Consider the following 19,901-nt stretch of genomic DNA (forward strand, 5'->3'; position numbering starts at 1 on the left):
AAATAGTCAAAATAAAGAAACTCTTGAATGAGTAGGTGTGTCAACTTTTGACTGGTACTGTGCGTACAGTTCCTTGGACTTCAAGGTATAGATTCTACTCTGACAACTATGGGACCTTCTATATAATAACAATTTGGGGGGTGCTTACATCTGTCCTGTTGCAGGCAAGTGTGTAATCTAAATGTTTTTTGGGTCACAGTACGGGTAGCCATTGTACAGTGTCCCTGGGGCAATTAGGGTTAAGTGCCTTGCTCAAGGGCACAGTGACCTCGTCAGTTCCAGTATTTGAACCAACAAACTTTGGTTACCGGCCCACGTTCTAATCTTGCGGCTGGCTACCTGCCGCACGACAGGTGTGTTTCTTTCTAAAAATCATGTCCAAACAAATGAATTGGACTCCAATCAAGTTGTAGCGACATCCCAAGGATGATCAAAGGAAATTGGATGCACCTAAGCTCAATTTGGAGTGCCATAGCAAAGGGGTGTGAATACTTACATATTTCTGTATTTTTTTTATTTTTATCTAAAAACATGTTTTCACTTTGTCATAACGGGGTATTGTGTGTAGATAGGTGAGGGAAAAAATATTGAATCCATTTTGAATTCAGGCTGTAACACCAACTAAATGTGGTATAAGTCAAGGGGTATGAATATTTTCTGAAGGCACTACACGTGCGTCATAATTTGGGCCTTGTTGCTAAAGTGCATTTGTCAGAGCAGAACAGATGTTGAGGGTTAGGTTCATGTGTCAAATAAAGGCGCTGCTCCATGGAGAACCCAGCAGTGCATCAAGACTGTCGACCGAGGTATGCAGTTACGTATGCAGTTTCCTAGAATTAGCTGACAGAATGACCGTGCGAATGCCTGACCATCCATGAGACCTCTAACTAATAAAGAGGGGGACACCACTACATAGTACACAACACTTGAGAGAAAGTAACATAATTGTAGTACAGTACTATTGATTCTGGGCCTGCAAATTATTATTTTTTAAATTCCAGATACTAAAAATGCTTTTTATTCTGCATGTAAAAACTATAGATAAATGTTTTACTTTACAGAGTTCATGCATAAAGATAATACATATAATTAGAATATTGCATTTTCGGGTTCATGTTCACACTGCTTAAGTTCACATTCAATTAGCACCATCTTGTATAAAAATTGCTTTGAAATGAATAAAAAGTAAATACATTATCTTCAGTAAGAAAAATGGAATCTGTCCTTTAAAAATTGCTTTCATACAGGAATACTTTAGGCAGAAAACTTGAAAAAAGGGCAAATACAGAAAGTTATGAAATCAGTTTAAGTTGTTTTACCCCTTGTGTAAGTAAAACATCCAAACCCTGGTAGTTGTCCAACATGCACAAAACAAAGAAATTAAGCATAAGTTTGGAGGGATATTGTTGCCGCATGTAGCCGACAAACCAGGTCTTGAACCCTAACCAAAACATTCTCAAGGCCTCTCTTTCATTGTAGCTAACACAATTATTTGTTTGAAGTCATCCCATCTAGTTGATGCAGGTGCTGAAATGACTGATTTTAATATTACAGCAAAATTATAACTTGGTTTAATTTACTACTGCATTGAGCCGGCTCTGACGCTGCTGTCCTGTAAAGAACACTTCACAGTTTGTTCTTCTTCAATGGTTGCGGTTGGTCCATTTCTGACCTGTCGCCACTGGTAGTGAAAGGGATTCTTTGGTTAACTCTTTTCCCAATAGTCTCCACCTGGAAAGGACAAAACAGTTACTTTGGAAACTGCTGGACTGTCTATTACTCAACTTTTTTCAAACACTAATGGGACTCACTAAACATGCTGCTGTGAATGGATCTTTGGCTTTTTTTGTCAGCACAGCCTTCCAAAAGAAAATACAACCTTTTTTTGGTCTTAGGGTGTTTTCATAATCTCATCAGAGTCCTAGACATTGTTCACGTCTTACTGTAGGATGACTATTAACCTCGCGGTTAGAGTGTTGGACCAGTTCGAAAAGGTGAAAAATCTGCCGATGTGCCCTTGACTAAGGCACTTATCCCTAATTTGCCATACTACTATGGCTGACCCTGTAAAACAACACATTTCACTGCACCTATCCGGTGTATGTTACAAAACATATACTTTTTACTGTGGCCGTGGTTACTCGCCTGGAAGCCAATATGCTGGAGTTGGTCGTGCAAGCTGTCCAAGATCCTTCTGCCGTCAAAGATGAAGGCAGGTTTCAGCATGGCTTTATGGATCCTCTCATAGTCCAGTTCCTGCAATACAAATATAGACTTCATGGTTTACATTGAGAACTCCCTTTCATCAATGAACAGTGCAACGGTATGTTATTATATAAGTGGCACCAAAATATCTCCTTGCCATTTGATGAGTGAGTAGCTTAAAAATGTAAATACACACCGTGAACATATCCCACTCTGTGCAGATCACAATTGCATGGGCATTCTCACAAGCCTTGTATGGGTCTGTGACGATGGTGACTAGACGAGAAACTAGGATGAGCGAGAATAAACAAGGAATTACTTCATGCATATAAATACAACTTTTTCACACAATTGTACAACAAACATTAATCCCATCTCATTAGAATGAGCGAAAAAAAAGCTACCTGTGGCAGTGTCATGTCTTTCTGAGGGTGTGGGCTTAGTCAAGTCCTGCATGATCTGCTCAGCTTTAACCTTTGGGTCATAGATGTGTAGACAGGCTCCCTCCTCCAGCAGGTAGCGACTGATGTAGATACTAGAGGATTCCCTAAAAACAAAATGCACACAAGGATATGAGTATATGAGCTTGGAGGGGGCAACAGGACAATACGCTCAGAGCTTTGGATGTAAGCAGATAAATATTTTAAATGCCCCTCCATACCTTGTATCGCCAGTGTTTTTCTTGAAAGCGAATCCGAGCAAGGCTATCTTCTTGTCTGTCACTGTGTTGAAGAGGCAGTTGATTATCCGTGAGGAGAATCGTTTTCGCTGGTAGTCGTTTATCTCTATAACCTGGGAGACACAACAATGAGATGTTCAACATTTGTCATTGTGATACTGTATTTTACTGACCGTAAAACAAAAAAGTGTTACAGGAATGTCTTATCAAATGAGAAGCGAGTTCTGTATTGCACTACTTTGAGTTGATGATAAAAGCACACCTGTTGCCAGTATCTTGCAACCTCGGGTAAGTTCAGTGCCTCGCATAGGTACACAAGATTGAGAACGTCTTTCTGGAAACAGCTGCCACCAAATCCTGTGAAACAAAAACACAGAATGTATCATGACTGAACTCATCCACTCACATCCCACTTTTCCATAACTGAAACCCAATCACTCAGTCATCCAATGATCTCATCCAACCGCTCAGTCATCCAATGATCTCATCCAACCACAACTTAACTGTTACTACCCCACAACTCAACCACTCCCGCCTTGCTTCTCTCCCACTCACCTACGCTGGCCTTCAGGAAGCGGCTGCCTATTCTCTGGTCTGTCCCAATGGCATGTGCCACCTCCTCCACATCAGCACCGGTTACCTCACAGAGGGCACTGATAGAGTTGATGCTACTGATACGTTGGGCAAGAAAGGCATTGGCTGCCTATCATTTTTGGGGGGGAAAACCAAGGATAAAGAAGTGAGCCAATGAATAGAGGCAGGAAACATTACACGAGGTGTCTCAGATAGAGGTCGACCGATTATTTTAATTTTTTTTACCTTGTCAGTTCCGGGATTCAATCTTGCAACCTAACAGTTAACTAGTCCAACGCTCTAACCACATGCCTCATCCATGAGGAGCCTGCATGTTACGCGAATGCAGTAAGAAGCCAAGGTAGGTTGCTAGCTAGCATTAAACTTATCATATAAAAAACAATCAATCAATCATAATCACTAGTTAACTACACATGGTTGATGATATTACTAGTTTATCTAGCGTGTCCCCTCGTAGGGGCGAGGAGAGTGACGGAAGCTATACTGTTACACTGGCAATAACTAAAGTGCCTATAAGAACATCCAATAGTCAAAGGTATATGAAATACAAATTGTATAGAGAAATAGTCCTTTAAATACTATATTAACTACAACCTAAAACCTCTTATCTTGGAATATTGAAATCTCATGTTAAAAGGAACAACCAGCTTTCATATGTTCTCATGTTCTGAGCAAGGAACTTAATCGTTAACTTTTTTACATGGCACATATTGCACTTTTACTTTCTTCTCCAACCCGTTTTTGCATTATTTAAACCAAATTGAACATATTGAATTATTTATTTGAGGCTAAATTGTTTTTTATTGATGTATTATATTAAGTTAAAATAAGTGTTCATTCAGTATTGTTGTAATTGTCATTATTACAAATAAAAAATAATTTTTAAAAAATCGGTCGATTTAATCGGTATCGGCTTTTTTTGGTCCTCCAATAATCGGTATCGGTATTGAAAAATCATAATCGGTCGACCACTAGTCTCAGATCGAACCGCTGCTGACCTGAGATTGTTATACAGTAATGTACAGAAGGACTTAGAAGGACATATAAATACCAGCTTGGAAAGCTCAGAGGACCAGGTATTGGTGGTGATGATCTTGTTCTTGGGGACCCAGTGTTCATAGATGCTCCGCAAGGCCTGAATAGCATGTTGGCCCTCAGGGGTCTCATCCCCCCCAATCAATACCCTGTCTGGATTCTTCAGATCAGTGATGGCTGTTCCCTCAGCAAGAAACTCTGGGTTTGAGAGAACCTGCAGGAGAACAAGATCATACTTTTAAAGACCTGAAGACATGGCAGGTAGATGAAAGTAGACGTTTGATGTGCAGTCCATCCACCCATACAAGCCTGTCCCCTGAAATCACCTGGAAGCTGAGGCTACTCTTGGTGTTGGCATTGAAGATGCGGCGGATGCTCTCGGCAGCACGTACAGGAACTGTGCTTTTCTCCACAACAATCTTACAGCCACTGGAGACATCGGCAATGCGCCGGGCACATGCTTCTATGTACTTCAGGTCTGCTGCTCGACCCTTACCAATGCCAAATGTCTTGGTAGGCGTATTAACCTGGCAAAGGAAAGGGAAAATGTTTCAGGTGGATTCAATCATGGATCTTTCATCATCACTGCATTTTGGGGCGGCAGGTAGCCTAGTGGTTTGAGCATTTGGCCAGTTAACTAAAGGTCACTAGGTCGAATCCCCGAGCAGACAAGGTGGAATATCTGTCTGTGTCCTTGAGCAAGGCACTTAACCCTAATTGCTGACCCTGGTTGTGACCCCCAGAGGTTGTCTTAGGGGGAGATATGCAACAACAACAAAAAATATATATTTTTTTATAAATACACACTTGTACATGTGTGAAGTAGGACAAATATAAACAACCACCAAATGATTACTATTACCTTCAAAGAAAGCAAAACTGAGACATGTCTCAACAATACTTCCAATGAAAGCAATTGACATAAGAAAGGAAAGTGTTGAAAAGGAGTATTTACAGATATGAAGACCAGGTCTGCATTTTTTATGGCCTCATCAATGTCTGTGGAGAAGAAAAGGTTGACCCCGCGGCATGAGTCCACCACTTCCTGGAGTCCAAGCTAGAAAGAGAGAGAGGTTGTTAGAGCACAAGTGTCAAAAGTATCATGAGAGATCAAAAGTCAAGTGGCCAAAATGAATGACTTTACGTGGCAACACTAAAAGCTGGAAATATTGGAAAGACCAATACAAGTTAGGACAGATCTTTGAGAAACATGGATATGAATGAGTAATACAGTTTTACTTAATTTCCTGCAGTTGAGACAAATTCTACTAAGTTGAGATCTATTCCGATAGTTTCTTGTAATAATCTTGTCTCCCACTCACCTCAAAGATGGGAAGGCTATCAGAATTCCAGGCACGGATGCGGTCCTCGTTCACGTCAACAACGGTAACCGTCACTTCAGGGCACATCTGGGCGATGACGCTGCAGGTGGGACCGCCCACGTAGCCAGCCCCAATACAACAGATCCTCCTCACCTCCATCATTCTCCCTCTCGAGAAAGAAAATACAATCATGTAAGACGGGGGTCTACATATACATTTTTTCAATGGATTGAGTGATAAAATAGCTATATTTTTTCCCAACATTTCCATTTAACAGAAACTAAGCAAATACAGATGGGCCTGTCATTTATTTTAACCCCTGGCACTACTGACATCCTTTACCAAGCAGGGTGTCAATTACATACAGTGCATTCGGACAGTATTCAGATCCATTGACTTTTTCCACATTTTGTTAAATTACAGCCTTACTCTAAAATTGATACAATAATTTCCCCTCCTCAATCTACACACAATAACCCTTAATGACAAAGCAAAACCACTTAAGTTTAAAAAAACTGAAATAACACATTTACATAAGTATTCAGACCCTTTACTCAGTACTTTGTTGAAATGCTTTTGGCAGTGATTACAGCCTTGAATCTTCTTGGGTATGGTGCTACAAGCTTGTAACGTTCAAGTCTGGGCACTGGCTGGGCCACTCAAGGACATTCAGAGACTTGTCACGAAGCCACCCCTACGTTGTCTTGGATGTGTGCTTAGGGCCGTTGTCCTGTTGGAAGGTGATCCTTCGCCCCCAGTCTGAGGTCCTGAGCAGGTTGTCATCTGCCAAAGAGTTCAATCTTGGTTTCATCAGACCAGAGAATATTGTTTCTCATGGTCTGAGAGTCCTTTAGGTGCCTTTTGGCAAACTCCAAATGGGCTGTCATGTGCCTGAGGAGTGGCTTCCATCTGTACACTCTACCATAGAGGCCTGATTGGTGGAGTGCTGTAGAGATGGTTGTCCTGCTGGAAGGTTCTCCCATCTCCACAGAGGAACTCTGGAGCTCTGTCAGAGTGACCATCGGGTTCTTGGTCACCTACCTGACCAAGGCCCTTCTCCCCCGATTACTCCGTTTGGCCAGGCGGCCAGCTCTAGGAAGAGTCTTGGTGGTTCCAAACTACTTCCATTTAAGAATGATGAGGCCATTTTTGGTGTACTCCATATCTGTGCCTCGACACAATCCTGTCTCTGAGCTCTACGGACAATTCCTTCGACCTCATGGCTTGGTTTTTGCTCTGACATTGCTTTTTCATTATGGGGTATTGTGTGTAGATTTATTAGGAAAAACATTTATTTACTACATTTTAGAATAAGGCTGTAACAACCAAATGTGGAAAAAGTCAAGGGGTCTGAAGACTTTCCGAATGCTCTGTATATGCATTTTCTAATAACTTGCCGTAATAGTAAAGTTTAGTTTGTCATGGTGTACAACATTGGAATATAAGAGCTGAATTGCAGTGTACAGTCCATGCCTTAATAATTATATAAACAAAGTAATAAACTAAAGCCTCGAAAATATATATTTTTTAGACCAGCACATCAACCCATGGTTTCAGTCAAGCCTTTGAGTTTGTCCTTTCCCAAGGATGTCTGGTATCCAGCACGTCATTGAGAAGGGCTCCAGCCTCGAGGTCAAAACGTTGGCAGGGTTCTCACCGGGATTTTTTAACAAGGTGGTGCTGCCGAATATGGCTGGGGTGGAGGCCCGAGAGATTTGTGTTTTTGAACACCTGCCATATAAATATATGTTTTACATAGTGGCACAGCCAGTCCAAAAGATGGCACAGTGCCTCTCATTTTTTGGTGAGAACCCTGGTTGGCTTTATGTGCTGTGCTATTTGAAAGTCAATACTGACTATCAAAACTAAAATGATTTTCAAAGCATAATCTGAATGTTTCATGGCAATACCTTCAAGATTGATTTGAATACCCCAGTGGGTATCAATGGAATTAAAAGGAAAATTCTGTGTAGCAAATTAAGCCACCTCTATTTGACCAGTTTTCCCCTCACTCTACCTATGCTGCCACGCTGTCTCTAAATCACAGAGGGCTCTATGTGCAGTCAGATGGAACTTGCTGGGACTACTGTCAGTCAACACACGACCGTGCGCACACATAATTGGCCCCTAGCCCTCCACCGCACTAGATACAAATTATACATTATTTCCAACTTTTACCGTGTACAGGATCTCAATTTTTTTCCAAAAAGTCAGTTAAGAACAAATGTCTACATTTACAATGTAGGTCTACCCCTAAAGACACTGGGCCAATTGTGCGCTGGCCTACGGGACTCCCAATCACAGACGGTTGTGATACAACCTGGAATTGAACCAGGGTCTGTAGTGACGCCTCCAGCACTGAGATGCAGTGCATTAGACTGCTGCACCACTCGGGAGACCAATCATCACAGTAACCAGACCAAAGTTAAGAATCTTTCGAGGGATGATTAGGAACAGATCTGGATATTGAACGACCAAAAGAAACCATCGAAAATGATTCAGTGAACAAAACTGCATTTCACAATCAGAACCCCTTTTGTGGCCGGTGAGGAACCAAGCACACAACTAAATCTACGAATCTAAGAATGGTTAATTGGTCACAAAAATCTATATTTCGCTATGGTTATTAGTATCCGGACTTGAACCCCACTGAAAACCTGTAGTATGAATTGAAAAGGGCAGTCCATATGCGCAGGCGAAGGATATCAAGGATCTGGAAAGATTCTGAATGGTCTAAGATTTCTCCCAATGTGTTCTCCAATCTCATAAAACCTTTCTGAAAAAAGCTCCGTGTGGTTGTCCTCGTAAGTGGAGGGTGCTGAAGTATTGATTACAGGAGAGACTCTTAACTTGTTATACAATTGCTCCGAGAAAGATTTTGTTTAAGTATAAAATAAAATTGAGCATACAATATAGCTACTGTAGCTCAGTATTTGTATTTATTTTATACAGTCTTATTTCAACATCTTTATCAAGGGATCCAATTCCGGAACCAACTAGAGTCTGTAACGTATAAACGTGTGGGTTTAAAACTTCCCACACGGTCATTTAGAGAGTTTAAAACTTGGCCACACGTTTCAGGTGGGGGCCAACACTTCGATGTTATTTGCTAGCTAGCTACCTAACGGTATCTCGGTAATTTGCGCCTGTACACCAGCCACCTATAATTTATCCATACCTGTTATTTACATGAATGTATCCCCATCTAGTCGATCATCAATGTGTTTAGCTAGCTAACGTTACAAAGCCAATTTGGATAGCTTATTTTGGGGGGGCTAACTAGCTAGCCCACTAAACACAAAACACTTACCAGTGTTTAATGATGGGTGCGCTGTTCAACCGAATACAATTTCACAGACTATCAACCACATTAAAGTGATTCCGTTTTATTTTCTTCCAGGGGTATGATTGCTGGTCTGTGGTGATGATGATCAGAAGTGGTGTGGACGCATGCTCCAGTGAAAAGAGTTTGGTATGCTGAGTGCCACGGTGAGACTTCTATCTAAATCTCAAACAGGGCGGCGGGGTTTCACATTCCTTTAGCATCACATCCCCACTGATGCTTACCAGAAATGTGTTAATTTAGGAAGACGCAACCATTCAGTCTATGGCACAAAGTTACAGAAGTTCATATTATACAATTTATTACAGGGTAACTACATTGTTATGCCAGTGTGTGGCTGAAAAATCTTGTTCGAAGTGGTTTAGGATTTAGTTATTTGAGATCCAGTTCATGTAGGCTAAGTATTGATTGCCTATCACTAGTTAGTACATGGGTGTGACAGAAACATTTGCAAATGTAATGAAAACACATTATTTCACATATTTAGTATTATTTATAAACCTTGGAGACAAAACATGAAGCTGAGCAAAAGACAACTATAGCAGAAGGAAGTTGATGAGATTGATATGGGAGAGGTGGTGGGAGTGTACTATATTCTATTAGTCCAATGATAATACAATTCCATCACACTGACGGATGAATGGAGAACAGCATAGAAAAACATAGTGGAATTTGTAACAGTGTCACAAAAGCAATCCACTCATCGTAATGATTTAATCGTAAACCGCGAGGCACAACCCAGCTCAATTTGAGACCAGACACGCACAGACCACAGCGGAGTGTCCTTCCCCGTTGTTATTATAGAGCGAGTAACTCAGCTGGGTGGAGAGAAAAACAGTACGTCTCATATCCTGTTATTTTTATTCTACATTTTTCTTTCTGCATTGTTGGGAGGGGTTCGTAAGTACGCATTTGGAATTTGCAAATAAAAGCCATGGGAATTGTCTCACAGCCCAATCATTGTCCCTCATTCCATACACATTACGGTAGTATTATGCTAAGAAACCGTGGTGCTGTTCAATAAGGATATTCTAAAACACTCATTGCTGACGTGTTACGGTGCTGGGTAATTTCACTAGTCCGCCCCCCCCAGCATCATGACTGCTGTCTTTGTGCTGTGTTCCTAAGGAAACACGGCCAGGGTCCACCCACTCGTCAGATTAAGTCATACCCAGCTCCCCCAAATCGTTACTAACCCAGGAAAAGTTAGGGGTCATTACACACCAAAGCACTCTACTCATTCACTTCCCTCTCTCTATCCACCCTCAGGGCAAATGTAATTACCTTAGCCTACTTTTAGGTGCCCCTTTGTCCTAAGTAGAGAGCAATGCTGGAACTAGTACCCAATTGTCATACTTGAGTAAAAGTAAAGATACCTTAATAGAAAATGACTCAAGTGAAAGTCACCCAGTAAAATACTACTGGTGTAAAAGTCAAAGTTTTTGGTTTTAAATATATTTAAGTATCAAAAGTATTTAGAAATGCTAAAATATACCGTACTTAAATGTATAAATCATTACAAATTCCTTATATTAAGCAAACCACATGGCATAATTTACATCTAGCCAGAGGCACACTCCAACAGACATAATTTACAAATGAAGCATGTGTGTTTAGTGAGTCCACCAGCTCAGAGGCAGTAGGAATGACCAGGGATGTTCTCTTGATAGGTGTGCGAATTGGACCAATTTCTGTCCTGCTAAGCATTCAAAATGTAACGAGTACTTTTGGGTGTCAGGGAAAATGTATGGAGTACATTATTTTCTTTAGGAATGTAGTGTAGTAAAAGTAGCCAAAAATATCAAAGTACAGATACCCCCCAAAACTACTTAAGTAGTACTTTCAAGTATAAACAAATATATATAACTAGGTAAGAACAAATTCTTATTTACAATGTTAGTCTACACCGGCAATACCCGGACGATGCTGGGCCAATTGTGCGCCGCCCTATGGGACTCCCAATCACGGCCAGTTGTGCTACAGCCTGGATTTGAACCAGGGTGTCTGTAATGATGCATCAAGCACTGAGATGGAGTACCTTAGTCCGCTGCGCCACTTATTTTTACTTAAGTACTTTACACCACTGGTAGAGTATCCACTTGGCACCCCATTCTTGAAAAACATCTGTTCTAGTTAACATTGGTCAAACTTCCGTCAAAAAAGAACAGTGTAGATTAGACTAAACTGAAAATTTGATTTACGATGCCACCATAACAAATTCTGGGCCATGTGATACAAACCAAGATGTTGAGACGCTCTATTGAGGGAGCCTTATGGGACCGTGAAAATGCTGTTGTCCTGTAGATCCCAGAGTTTGTGTCCTCTAAGGACTGGTTGTCAGTTTGTCTATTTGCACAGACAAAGCTCTTGGAATGTGTCTTCTATTCTGGCACTGCTCTCTTTAGTACTATTACAGTCTCCAACAGCCAACAGAACACCACACTTCTGCCATCACTTTACCTGGTCCCTAAATTGTAAATAATATTTTGTACAAGATGCCAATGAGTGATACTTTAAAACAATACATCAGGCATTTCCTCCCAAATATGTTCTCACTCGCCTATAGTAGGCAACCCAGACTTGCCAAAAGCCCTGAGGGATGCCAACTTTAATCTTTGGCATACTCTAGGAATCAGGACCTTTTCAGACCTATTTCATCAGAAAACCACTACACTGAAATTCTTTCAAGAGCTCTGCAGTGAATTCGATGTGCCAAGATCCCATTTTTTCAAATATCTTCAAATTAGACATGTAATTTCCTCATTTACCTCCAAGAGGAGGTTTAGAACTCAGTTGAATGAAGTTGAAACCCTTCTTGTCACAGCACAATCCATTAAAGGCAAAATATCTTACATCTATAGACTCCTTTCTGAGAAAGGAAGCTCCTCCTTTACTCCTTTGAGAGTAATCTGGGAAAAGGACCTTGGTCTGACTATCAGTGATGAGTTATGGGCGGAGGTTTGCGACAGGGTATACTGCTCCTCTACCAGTGTAAAAATGAAAGAATCTAATTACAAATTTTTGTACAAATTTTATTATACTCCTTTGAGACTCCATAGAATGAAAACAGATATGTCTCCTAACTGTAAAAGATGTACCTCTGAAAGTGGAACCTATATGCATGTATTTTGGAGCTGTAGGGAGATTGCCAGATTCTGGCAATCTGTACATACTGCTGCACAGAAAATACTAGATGTACAGTTTGATATGACCCCGTGTGTCTATCTTCTTAATGCCCAGCAGGACTTTGTTCTTGATCCTGACAGAGAAAATTTGCTTATGACTATTACATACTTTGCTAAGAAATGTATTATTCTATTGTGGGCCTCTAATACCCCTCCTACATTTAAAATGTGGATTGACCAGATTGTTGACTTTCTTCCTCTTGAAAAGCTCACTTATGACCTCCACAAGAGACAGCCCAAGTTCGATAGACTTTGGTCTCCACTATTCAACTATATTTCAAACTGGACAGAGTGAACGGGGTGACTAGGGAAATGCGCAGATACATGTTGTGTAAGGTACTGTAAAACCTAAAAACTAATTATTGGCCCGTCGTCTCAGCGAATGCTTGAAATAGCTGATAAGAACCTTGATAGTGCTGCTGCAAGTGTTGTTTTTTTTTTTTTGTGTGTTTTTATTTTAATTTAGTTTTTGAGTACGTGTGCGTAGGTGTGTGTGTGTGTATGTATATGTGCGTATGTATGTATGTACGGTATGTATATATATATATATGTACCAAGGAAAATATATAGATTAAGAAAAATAAATGCTTTTATTTGACTTTATCATTAATTTTAATTGTATTTTTATTTTTTCAAAAGTATTATTATTATTATTTTTTTTTAAAGCCTGTCACATCTGTGAATGTGGAATGTGTTCTGTTGGTTGATTGAAAAACAAGAACTTAATAAAACTTTAAATTGAAAACAATACATCAATCGAATCAAATGTAAAAAAAAAACAAAAAAAACATTTTATTTCCATGTCATGCTGTACATTACATACATGTGCATGATGTCATGCTACAATACCGGTAATAAGGAAAAGATACTACAGCAAACCAGGCCGAGGGGTTTCCTCTTGCAAGACGAATCTGAACAGTGACCCTTGACCTCTGACCCCATAAGCAGCCCCAGACTCTTCCTTGATCCTGAGTTCCCATAGCTCAGCTCTCCAATGGCAGAATCCAACCAGATCTATGGGACTAATTTCTAAGGGCTCTACATTTAACAAACATTTTTTATTTTAACCTGGGATTGCACCAGACTTTTGAAGAGTCATGTTTCAGGAGAAAACCACACTAAAAGCAGTGGATGAAACAGGCTGTTCTCATCTCCAAGGCTATGCCCCAAGCATATACCATCTAAAGCTTCCACTCTGCCAAGATACCCCTTTCAACAGTGCCGGCTGAGAATAGTTTATTGGTGCAATGGCCAGGAGTTGTTTGACCAATAGCACACAACACCTCTGGCAACATATGATGGGCATGACTTCCACAAGTATCTTTTAATCACTGTCGCTGTCACTGTCTCCTTCATCCTCTTCTTTCTCTTCCTGTTTTGCCTCAGTCTCTTCCATCAGTCCAGAAAAGAAGTCATCCCCACCCCCATAGGCTTTCTTGCTGAGGGACTTGAGGTTTCCATCTTTCTTCTTCCTCTTCCGGTAGTCACTGACTGTCATGTCGCGGAGACTTGAAATGTCCCAGAACTTGATCATCTGGTCGTGGGCACAGCTCGCCAGGAAACGTGAGTCGCGAGAGCGGGCAATTTGCTCAATAGGCTCCCCAACATGCTGCCCTATGCAGCCCAGTACCCGATTGGGCAGGAGGTTTATGGCACTGTCAAGAGGGAGAGAGAGATTCTAATTAGTCTAAGTAAAAACTTCAGTACTGTATCACTGAAAACTAAAAATGGTCCCAATGAAAAATCAAGCCATGTCATAAGTATGTTTGGCATACTCTGGCCCTCTATAGGAGATTTGAAGTACAAAGCCTTGCAAAAGAATCTCCCTCAAATCTGTGCTTTGCATGTTATCATCTAATGCAGATGACAACTTAACATATTACTTCTAAATAATTAAAGTCTCCAAAACCATTAAACTCTTTAGATCCTATATATCCAACTGAACACTTGTATAACACACCGTATAACTCCATCCATGGAGGCAGCACACAGTATACTGTCTGTAATGGGAACAATGCAGTCCACGGATTCTGCCTTCACAGCGAAGCGGTCACTGGTGGCTCCAAAGCCGTTCCAGTTGAAGATGTACATAGTCCCTTCACTGGAGCCACACACCACCTTCTTCCCTCGCTGTGTGACGAGGCAGGGAACAACTTAAGTTATTGACTCTGAACGTCTTTTTAGATAATGCAAGGATTTCATGTGTCTCAGCCAGTAGACTAGCCAGTCCTGAACCTTCAGATAAAGAGGATGAGACACTCACCTTCATAATGGCCACCGAGGTAAGGTCCCCACTCTGGAACTCTGACAGGAGCTCAAATCGCCGCCTCTTGATGTTGAAGACCCCCATCGTCCCATCACCACTGTGACATAAAACATCATTCATGTCAGTTGACAAGTCACATCTGTACATGCTAGTCTCAATGAATAGAGCCACTGAAAACACTTTAATTATCCATCCCCATCCCGTGTCTGAACTGAACTCTTACCTGGAGGTGAGAAGCATTCTCTTGGCCTGGTCAATAGCAATGCCGCTGATATAGTCATCATGATGCTTCAGGTCCATGAACGATGTGCCCTTCCTCATGTCCCAAACCTTCAGTGTCCCCCCATCATCCCCGGTGGCGAGCACATTCTCATCCACCAGCAGCAGCGCATTGATTGGGACACTGGTCAAATATGGGTGAAGGTGAGGAAACCAGACATTGCAACCACAATAGTGCAATACAATCATTAGGCTCTCTCTGCTTTGGACAGTCTCAGAGTTAAGCAATTGGACAACAGAACATTGAACAAGTGAGGGTGTAGAAAAATAAACAAAAAGCCCTAAACTAGTGACATCAATGGAGTAAAGAGACTTTACCTGTGTGCTTTGGCGATGCGTGTGACAAGTTTTCCCCCTTCCACATCCATGAGATGGACTGACTTGTCTTTTGAAACGCTGAACAGTTCTACATACACAGAAAAGGAACTACTGGTTGATGTTTAACCATTTACGGCATAACAGACAGAAGGGCCCAGCAAGTTGTGTTGACCAACACGATGATAAAAATGTATCACAAGCAAAATAAATTCAAGGCAACCAAACCCTACCAGTGATCACACTTACTCTGTCCATCATGAGAGAAAGCAACTTCCCTGCAGGACTTGAGGTGATGTCCAGACGACCATAGCTCCTTGCTCTCCCCCTCTGTGCATGAGTAGGAGTATCTGGGGATGCAAAACAATGACGTTCACTTCCACAATGGCACTTACATTTATGTAAATGTTCATAAGCATCACAAGTGGTTATATTTCTTACACGTAAATATCGCCGTCAATATCCCCGGCAGCAAAAATATCTTGTTTTGGATGGAAGGCCAATGTGTTGACAATTGCGTCGAGTTTGATGTCCTCTGGCGTTTCACGAATCCTTGGCTCTCTTGGTTCCTCTGCCGGTTCGTCTTCCTAGGAGAATATGATAAAGAAAATACTACTATAATAGGCTGTCATTAAATGTGATGATACCGAAGCACATTAGGCGCGGAGAAGCCTTATAACCTAGTTGCATGCATGATTGTTAATTACCTCAGAACCTTGATCTTTTTTCAAATCATCTTTTGTGTCCTCTACCGACTCGTCCTATAGAATGGGATAGAAAAAGACTGTCAGATTGACTTAATAAAATAGTTGAAATGTGGTGATGTACACATTCGGACTAGAGCTGAAGCATGTATGAATGGTTAGCTAACTTAGCTACCCCGGTATCTTCTGTTTTCAAATCATCAGAACCAGTCATTATCGAAATAGTCCCGACTTCCTGAATAATGTAGGCAAAAACAACACCATTGATAAGTCACAATCACGTTTAGCCATTGACAAAAACGTGTTTAAAGCGGGCTAACACCATAATTGTCGTATGGTAAAGATACTCGTGGTCTCACCAAGGAAGCCGCCATTATGCATTCTGTAGACTTCAACCAAGCCAAAGATGCATTCAAACATGCAAATTTTGCAACGTTATTAACGTTGCGAAATTTACCAAAACGTTGCAAAATTAACCAGGCATACCCTCGGTTGGACCAAAAGCAGACAATGCCCATTAGGGCAGCAACAAACGCAAACAGAATGATTTATTTATTTTTTCAAAAAAAATACATCATAAAAATCTCTGAAACTGGAAACACTTATCTCCCTCACTAGCTTTAATTAAGCACCAGTTGTCAGAGCAGCTCACAGATTACTGCACCTGTACATAGCCCATCTATAATTTAGCCCAAACAACTACCTCTCCCCTTACTGTATTTATTTAGCTCCTTTGCACCCCATTATTTCTATCTCTACTTTGCACATTCTTCCACTGCAAATCTACCATTCCAGTGTTTTACTTGCTATATTGTATTTACTTCGCCACCATGGCCTTTTTTTGCCATTACCTCCCTTATCTCACCTCATTTGCTCACATTGTATATACACTTATTTTTCTACTGTATGACTGTATGTTTTACTCCATGTGTAACTCTGTTGTTGTATGTGTTGAACTGCTTTGCTTTATCATGGCCAGGTCACAAATGTAAATGAGAACTTGTTCTCAACTTGCCTACCTGGTTAAATAAAGGTGAAATAAAAAAACATTCAGATAAATAAATGTATCTAGCTAGTTACACTGAAATAAAACATTGACATTTTTTCGAATGACTCCAACACAGACTGTAAAAAGCTCCAACGACTGCCACACGAGGTCTCCCTCCGCCAAATCCTACACAATTTTATAAATGGTGAATTACATTTCGTTGCTGAGGTTCATATCACATCCCTTTGCTCCTATGAAGCCTACTGCTTAACAGATCATGGGTCCATAGATCAAGGTTTTTAGTGGCCCTAAAAAGCTCAATTTGATCTTTGGCCCCAACACATAGTGACATCAACCATTGATCTCGAAAGGTTGCTGGATCGAAACCCCGAGCTGACAAGGTAAAAATATGTTGTTCTGACCCCGAGCAAGGCAGATAACCCACTGTTCCCCGGGCGCCGATGACATGGTTGATTACGGTAGCCCCCCGCACCTCTCTGATTCAGAGGGGTTAGGTATCCCCTTTCCCTTTATTTCTTGCAGACACCCATTTGGGTCACGGCGCCATGTGACTGACTGCGGTTCTAACCAGGATCTCCTGTGCGCCACAAGTCTGCTGAGCTAAAGGCAAGGCATCATCTCAGGGAGCTAACACAAGTCTTCAGGTCTCAGATGGACGAGGTTAATCACCAGAGCGTTATTCACCGAACAACCTCTGTTAATGACTGTATAGTGGGTGCACATTTGTGTTTTTGTCCTAGCAGTACACAGCTCTCCACAGGAACAGGATTAAGAAACACTTCTGTAGCAAATGGTGGTGGGAGAGTGTATATTGCATTAACGAGAATTATAATTGATTTATTGATTAATTGATTGATTAATGTTGATCACATCTCTGAAAAATAGCTGCCATTAGAAAACACAATGTGGATATTATTATTATTTTATTATTATGTTTTACGTTTGTATTCTGTTTTGGCTAACTTCATTTGGAAGTATGATATAGCCTACACCTGATAGGCTACCCACATACCCCCAATACTTTAAGGATGACAGCTTCTCCATCCTAGAGGAGGAGAGCAACAATTTCCTGGCCCAGGGACACGTGGTGACCAAAATGCCAGAACTGGACAAGAACCTGATACCCTCAGCACACAGGGGGTACCTGGGGGGTGGGGACAGCATTCCCTCTCCCATATGCCCCCATAGACACAACTACAACAACATAACCAACAAAAACGGGTCACAACTCGTGCATCTCTGTTGGATGCTGGGTATGTACATACAGTGGCTTGCGAAAGTATTTACCCCCCTTTGTTGCCTTACAACCGTTTGTATCATTTGATTTACACATGCCTACCGCTTTGAAGATGCAAAATATGTTTTATTGTGAAGCAAACAAGAAATAAGACAAAAAAAAAACAGAACTTGCGTGTGCATAACTATTCATCACCCCCAAAGTCAATACTTTGTAGAGCCACCTTTTGCAGCAATTACAGCTGCAAGTCCCTTGGGGTATGTCTCTATAAGCTTGGCACAACTAGCCACTGGAACCTTTGCCCATTCTTCAAAGCAAAACTGCTCCAGCTCCTTCAAGTTGGAATGCTTCCGCTAGCGTACAGCAATCTGTACACAGCAATCTGTAAAAAGTCATACCACAGCTTCTCAATTGGATTGAGGTCTGGGCTTTGACTAGGCCATTCCAAGACATTTAAATGTTTCTCCTTAAACCACTCGAGTGTTGCTTTAGCAGTATGCTTAGGGTCATTGTCCTGCTGGAAGGTGAACCTTCATCCCAGTCTCAAATCTCTGGAAGACTGAAACAGGTTTTCCTCAAGAATTTCCCTGTATTTAGCGCCATCCATCATTCCTTCAATTCTGACCAGTTTCCCAGTCCCTGCCGATGAAAAACATCCCCACAGCATGATGCTGCCACCACCATGCTTCACTGTGGGGATGGTGTTCTTGGGTGATGAGAGGTGTTGGGTTTGCGCCAGACATACAGTCTTCCTTGATGGCCAAAAAGCAACATTGTAGTCTCATCTGACTAGAGTTCCTTCTTCCATATGTTTGGGGAGCCTTATGGCGAACACCAAACGTGTTTGCTTATTTTCTTTAAGCAATGGCTTTTTCTGGCCACTCTTCTGTAAAGCCCAGCTCTGTGGAGTGTACTGCTTAAAAAGGTCCTATTGACAGATACTCCAATCTCCACTGTGGAGCTTTTCAGCTCCTTCAGGGTTATCTTTGGTCTCTTTGCCTCTCTGATTAATGCCCTCCTTGCTTGGTCTGTGAGTTTTGGTGGGCGGCCCTCTTGGCAGTTTTGTTGTGATGCCATATTCTTTCCATTTTTTTATCATGAATTTAATGGTGCTCGGTGGGATGTTTAAAGTTTGATATTTTTTATAACCCAACTCTGAGCTGTACTTCTCCGCAACTTTGTCCCTGACCTGTTTGGAGAGCTCCTTGGTCTTCATGGTGCCCCTTGCTTAGTGGTGTTGCAGACTGAGGCCTTTCAGAACTGGTGTGTGTGTATATATATATATATATATACACACACACACACACACACACACAATGTGACAATTAGATTGCACACAGGTGGACTTTAATTGACTTCTGAAGGTAATTGGTTGCACCAGATCTTATTTAGGAGCATCATACCAAAGGGGATGAATACATATGCACACACTTTTCCATTTGTCATTTTTTTGAAACAAGTTATTTTCTTCATTTCACTTCTCCAATTTTGTGTATGTCCATTACATGAAATCCAAATAAAAATTCAATTTAAATTACAGGTTGTTATGCAACAAAATAGGAAAAACGTCAAGGGGGATGAATACTTTTGTAAGGCACTGTAGTCAATATTAGGCTTCGAGGGGACTCCTATGGTAGGTAAACATAGCTCATCACTTGGCAGTAGTACTGTAGGCTACTTTATCACTGACCTCAATCCAGAGTCTCTTATAGCATTCACTGTCAGTCC

At 41.2% G+C, this 19,901-nt stretch overlaps 2 protein-coding genes across 3 annotated transcripts; both read right to left on the bottom strand.

The window, feature by feature from the left end:
- Window positions 1-986: 986 nt before the first annotated feature.
- Window positions 987-10,221, bottom strand: LOC110510099 (UDP-glucose 6-dehydrogenase). Of its 2 annotated transcripts, none has more exons than XM_021591429.3 (12): window positions 9,146-10,221; window positions 5,836-6,004; window positions 5,469-5,570; window positions 4,840-5,040; window positions 4,530-4,727; window positions 3,440-3,587; window positions 3,147-3,241; window positions 2,867-2,997; window positions 2,610-2,752; window positions 2,402-2,493; window positions 2,146-2,256; window positions 987-1,731 (listed from the first exon to the last, which is right to left on the bottom strand). In XM_021591429.3, the coding sequence occupies exons 2-12, from the start codon at window positions 5,995-5,997 to the stop codon at window positions 1,627-1,629; spliced, it is 1,488 nt and encodes a 495-aa protein (XP_021447104.2). In that variant the 5' UTR covers window positions 5,998-6,004; window positions 9,146-10,221; the 3' UTR covers window positions 987-1,626. The 2 variants fall into 2 exon arrangements, with proteins under 2 accessions (XP_021447104.2, XP_021447105.2); XM_021591430.3 differs by having other exon boundaries at window positions 2,402-2,481; window positions 9,146-9,536.
- Window positions 10,222-13,131: 2,910 nt separating this feature from the next.
- wdr55 (WD repeat domain 55) lies at window positions 13,132-16,335 on the bottom strand. Its single transcript, XM_021591428.3, has 10 exons — window positions 16,287-16,335; window positions 16,103-16,162; window positions 15,931-15,984; window positions 15,665-15,810; window positions 15,473-15,573; window positions 15,227-15,314; window positions 14,853-15,032; window positions 14,627-14,726; window positions 14,324-14,493; window positions 13,132-14,018 (listed from the first exon to the last, which is right to left on the bottom strand). Exons 1-10 carry the CDS (start codon window positions 16,299-16,301, stop codon window positions 13,688-13,690), a joined length of 1,245 nt encoding a protein of 414 aa, XP_021447103.1. The 5' UTR covers window positions 16,302-16,335; the 3' UTR covers window positions 13,132-13,687.
- Window positions 16,336-19,901: the final 3,566 nt, after the last annotated feature.

Source organism: Oncorhynchus mykiss, chromosome 29, assembly GCF_057628025.1.
Source record: "Oncorhynchus mykiss isolate SJ-2025 chromosome 29, ASM5762802v1, whole genome shotgun sequence".
Taxonomy (NCBI): domain Eukaryota; kingdom Metazoa; phylum Chordata; class Actinopteri; order Salmoniformes; family Salmonidae; genus Oncorhynchus; species Oncorhynchus mykiss.